General features: G+C 34.2%; 1 protein-coding gene across 1 annotated transcript; it reads right to left on the bottom strand.

Moving 5' to 3' along the window:
- Positions 1-2,706: 2,706 nt before the first annotated feature.
- Positions 2,707-4,156, bottom strand: LOC123199752 (dof zinc finger protein DOF5.7-like). Its single transcript, XM_044614803.1, has one exon. The coding sequence runs from the start codon at positions 3,952-3,954 to the stop codon at positions 2,944-2,946; it is 1,011 nt and encodes a 336-aa protein (XP_044470738.1). The 5' UTR covers positions 3,955-4,156; the 3' UTR covers positions 2,707-2,943.
- Positions 4,157-4,897: the final 741 nt, after the last annotated feature.

The raw sequence follows: 4,897 nt of genomic DNA, 5'->3' as shown, positions 1-4,897 counted from the left end.
CATTGGAGAGGAAGAGATATCGTTTGGAGAGCATTAGAGAAGCCACAAAATTGTCTTTGAAAATTTAAAACCCTAAAGGGGAAATGCAACTTTTCAAAGTTTAATTTTGAGAGAAAATGATTACTTTTTTAAGTTTAAAAAAGAAAATGAGATAAAGTTTTATTTTTTTAAAATTACTAGTTAAATAATAATTTTACCCTTATAACTAACAAATTTTATTAACTTTAACAATTTATAGGTGAGTATTTAAGTTTTTAAAACCTCACTTATGGGAGTTTGGACAGACACTAAACTTGGGTGGTAATAAGTCTTTTGGCCAAACAAAAACATCAGTAAAGTTTAAATTTGGGAGAAAATGCTGTAACCTGAAAAACATAATTAAGTTTAAAGACTATTTTTGGTATTAAATTTGGTTCAAAAGAATTTTCTTCAAAAAGTATACACACGTATACGTGTATGTGTATTCCCAACAAAAAACATATAACGGCTGAACACTAAACGCTAAAATGAAAAAAGCAAAAAAGGGAGAGAAAAAGAAGTATGAGTATGGGTCAGTGGAAGGTGTGTGGAAGGGAACTGCTAAATGCATGTAAGAAGAGAAAAAAAGCCAAAAAGAGTGATGAAATGAAAACATTTTTCATGTTTTCGTTTCCCATTCCTTTACCCACGTAATCACTCTCACTACATTACAACCAGCACAACTCTTCTTCCCCTTCCTCCTTTCTCATCATCAACACAGTTGCAAATACGTTACCTCATCACATGCTCCTCCTGAATCCAAACTAATCTAAGTAAACAAATATGTATTGTTTTTCAAGGTTTAGCGGCGGCATGAGCCCCCACATCCCTCTTTGCGAGGATGAGATGTAGGGTTCATGGTAGATACAATAAGGATACGGTGCAGAATAACACAACCATTAATGTCATGAGGTTCTCGCAAGACAGAAAATAGAAGTTGTGAAAGACAGTTGACACAAACCTTAAACAAAAGTTATCTCTATTTCACGTTAATCATGTTCACTTCTCTTCTTCACACTTTCTCTCCTCTTCAGCCAACCAATTTCTCCCCATATTTTTCATTATATTTATTTAATCATTTTAAATCTGCAAAGATAAAATAAAATAGAAATGATTAAAAAGTTAGCTTTCAATAAAAATACATAATAAATTAATAGTGAGAGAGAAAAAGGCATGAAAATGTATAGAAAGATGTGGGGGACCTGAGGCAAAGAGTATATATAATATATTCATATAAACCTATAGAATGTTGTACTTGTGCACTTAAAGTTTGGAACACGAATATTAAATGCTTTATCTTTCTGCGGTGATTTCATAATATTAGTAGCCTAAATAAGGGGTCAAAAATTATATATACTCACTTTTTCATTTCCTTAGATATAGGCAGGCCAGCAGGTATTGTTTACAGCCTGTAACCAACATTACTCCACAAGGAGGAAGGCAGTGAGTTAAATTTAGATACAATAAATCTATTTTGAGTATATAAATGAATATATATTTGATATATGTTATCAAGTAATTTGGTGATTTTAAATTAAGGATAAAGTAACACTTAATAATTACATGATGCATACATTATATGTTGTTTGTGTATTTAAAAGTGTGTATACATAATATTTCTCGTTTATATAAAGTGATTTGGTAATTTGAATTAAAGATAAAATAACACTTAATAATTACATAATGATATATTATATGTTTACTTATTTGTGTATTCAAAAGTGTTTATACATAATATTACTCATTTATATAAGTGTTGTGGGGTTAATGTTCTTGACCCTAATTCTCCATATAAACATGTTGCCTGGACAAAATATTTACTCTCTTAAGCTAAAACTTCGATGCACTAAAATCTCTACAGGAAAATGAGATTAAGCTTCATGTATACATATGGTGATCCTTTTGAAAGATTGGGGATCCTTTGATTCACAAAGAAATGAGTAAAGATCTAAGCAAATGAGGTTTTTCTTTTTCACTGCTGGTATAAAAAAAAGAAAAAGAAAAAGGATGACAATATATGTTATACTGAGTGGCAATTAGCAGGGAGAGGCTCACCCCCCAAGACTCTAAAATAAAACAGAAGAACCCTAAGCCTTTCAGATGCCAAAGTCATCCTGGCGCTCCTCTTCTCTGATGCCAAAGTCATCCTGGCCCTCCTCTTCTCTCTCATATATTCGTTCAAAGAGTTGACAGTGGTTTTTTTTCAAAACACTTTAAAACCACTTGATCAGACACCACCAAATCAAACTACACTGCAACTAATTATTAAGAGCCCTAGGCACGGACATAAAATTTAAAAAAAAAAAGTAGTAAGATGGAAAGAGAAACTAGAGGAAGCAGCAGGCTATATGCTAAACACTGCAGCGTTCAGCAGCTACTGGCGACTCTGCACTTTCATGTATATGGTGACATTGTTTACAGAGAGAATCACACAAGACAGTAAGAGTTTTTGATGCTGACCCAACATCAAGCAAATCAAAGATAGATTATTGAATCCATTTAATAACAATCTAAAATCCATCACTGATCCCAAAGAGATAATTGACAAGATTTGATTCATGTTTAAACATGGCTTTCTTGAGATGACGTGTTACTTAAGCTAATTAATCATGTTTACAATCAATCCCCTCTTGCTTGAGGTTAATTGAAATAAATTAGATATAATAGACAGCAACATCAACATTAACGTAAACATAAACAATAGCATTGACATCAACATTTAAGAATACTATTGTTCGACAAATCTTCCCTAAAACAAAATATAAAAACAAAAGAAAAAAAAAAATTATCTGATGCTCCTTTGCACCCAAAATAACAGGACAATTAAACATATACCTAAATGAGTTTAATGATATATTATATGATCAAATATTACTCATCAGTTAATTCCTGATCTAATTGTTCATCAGCCTTTTGGGTCTACCTCTAGGGTAGAGCACTGTAATGTTGCAAATCTGTCCATGCTTGAACACCATTCCAGTTGTTTCCGTTATCGTTGCCGGTACCGTTACTGGTTATTGTGGGAGTGGAAGAAGCACCCATTGGTGCATAAGTACCAAAGAACCATTCAGTTGTAGCCGAACCACCAGCGCCTTCTTTCCTTGAATTATTTCCAACACCACAAGCAGTAACCTCAGGTTTTGAAATCTCTAGGTTCTGAAACAAAATGGGTTGTGGTTTCTGTGGCTGGTTTCCAAGAGCAACTGAAGGGATAGTTCTTTCTTTTTGAGTCTGATTTTCACCAAAAAGCATAGCCAATCTTTGCTGCTGCAACCTCCAGTGCAAATCTTGGTTGATAGAACTCAAAGACTCAATTGAAGAAGCAAGACTACTGTTAACAGTTAACGAACCTATTTCTTGAATTGCACCGCTGAAGCTGTTGGTAACGGAAGGAAGTGGATTAAAGTTAAATCCCATCAAGTTATTACCAGCGGTTCCCGGCGGATCGAGACTGAAACAAGGGTTGGTATTATCTCCGAAAGAAGAAAATTGGGTACAAATACCAGGTCCGGAAGAGTTCATGTTCATCCTTGGAAATGATAACCCACCGAGCTGAAAATCCATGGCTGGAGAGAGACCATGGAAGAACTTCAAGCCACCGATCTCTGAAGTTGAACCAGAGTCTTTAGAGTCACCGGAGAGCCTTGAAGAGGACTTAATCTTCTTATTCTTGCGGCAACCGCCACCAATGGGAACGTTGCGCAAGGCTCCGCCTCTGGTCCAGTACCGCCTACAAGTCTTGCAAAAATGTCTTGGTTGAGTGAGACTGTAGTTATTGTAGTAGCAGAATTTAGTGTTGGGCGAGTCACATCTCGGACACTTGAGGGCTTGCTCCTGTGGCCTTGTTGAGGATGATTTACGGTTGTTTTGAGGGTTTTGGTTATCTTCTTTCTTAGAAACGGATGATGATTTCACCAGAATATTATCGGGCGACATTATGGGTAGGTTTTTTTGGGAAAGAATTGAAGTGGAGGAAACTAGAAAAATGGAAAGTAATTATTGGGGTTGGGTTGGTTGAGTTGTTGTTCAGTTTCCTTTTGCGGAGGCAAAGATACTCAATTGAATAGTTTCATGCATGAGTGTGGGGAAGTGGAGGATGTTGATGGTGTCTTGTGATATTCATCAAAGAGAGGTTTGGAATTTACAAAATATATGAGATCTAATGGGAATAAATAAAGCTGATGGAAAGAAGAAAAGAGAGAGCAGATCTCACTTGAATAAAAGGAGTCTCTCTCTCTCTCTCTATACATTTATAGAAAAACAAAAGAAAGACAAGAACGATAAAAGAGACAAAAAAGAGCAGATATGGTAAATGAAAATTAATTAAAATGACTCAAATTAAGGGCACTTAAACTAAATTTACCAATTATTCGGGGTTATATGAATATAATCAATACATTACACATTGACGAAACTGCTTATATAAACAAACCTTAAATTCATTTTCAACATTCGAAATTTTGCATATCTGCTTACCGAGAAAACCACTTACAGTCATTTTTCTGCGACATTTCCAACAATCTTTGTCGATTTTTGACTATTAAAATGGGCAAAAAAGTTAGCATATCATTCCTTAATTATTATGTTTAAAACTTTATAAAGTTGAGATTTAGCCATTTTGTAGTAGATTTCTTTGGTTTTAAATATTGGTTTGCCAATTGAATTTTTGTGTAAAATAGCTTGAATTCTTTATGATTTTCATGAAATTTGCTAATGACATTGTATTAGAATAGGTATAGAATCGATTGCTAGTGAAAATGAGAAATTTAATGTGATTTTCATCACCACATGTGATTCACAATCACCATAAGAATCACACATGGTGATGGAGACTAATGATGAGGTTTTTTTTAAATCTTCCAACTATGTGTTATCTGTA

Source organism: Mangifera indica, chromosome 16 (genome assembly GCF_011075055.1).
Source record: "Mangifera indica cultivar Alphonso chromosome 16, CATAS_Mindica_2.1, whole genome shotgun sequence".
Classification (NCBI taxonomy): domain Eukaryota; kingdom Viridiplantae; phylum Streptophyta; class Magnoliopsida; order Sapindales; family Anacardiaceae; genus Mangifera; species Mangifera indica.
The sequence above is the reverse complement of the archived record's forward strand: the minus strand, read 5'-3'. Positions and strand labels throughout refer to the sequence as shown.

What these genes read in the sequence shown, in the direction of transcription:
- LOC123199752 (XM_044614803.1), bottom strand. Translation starts at nt 3,954, where the DNA reads ATGTCGCCCGATAATATTCTGGTGAAATCATCATCCGTTTCTAAGAAA.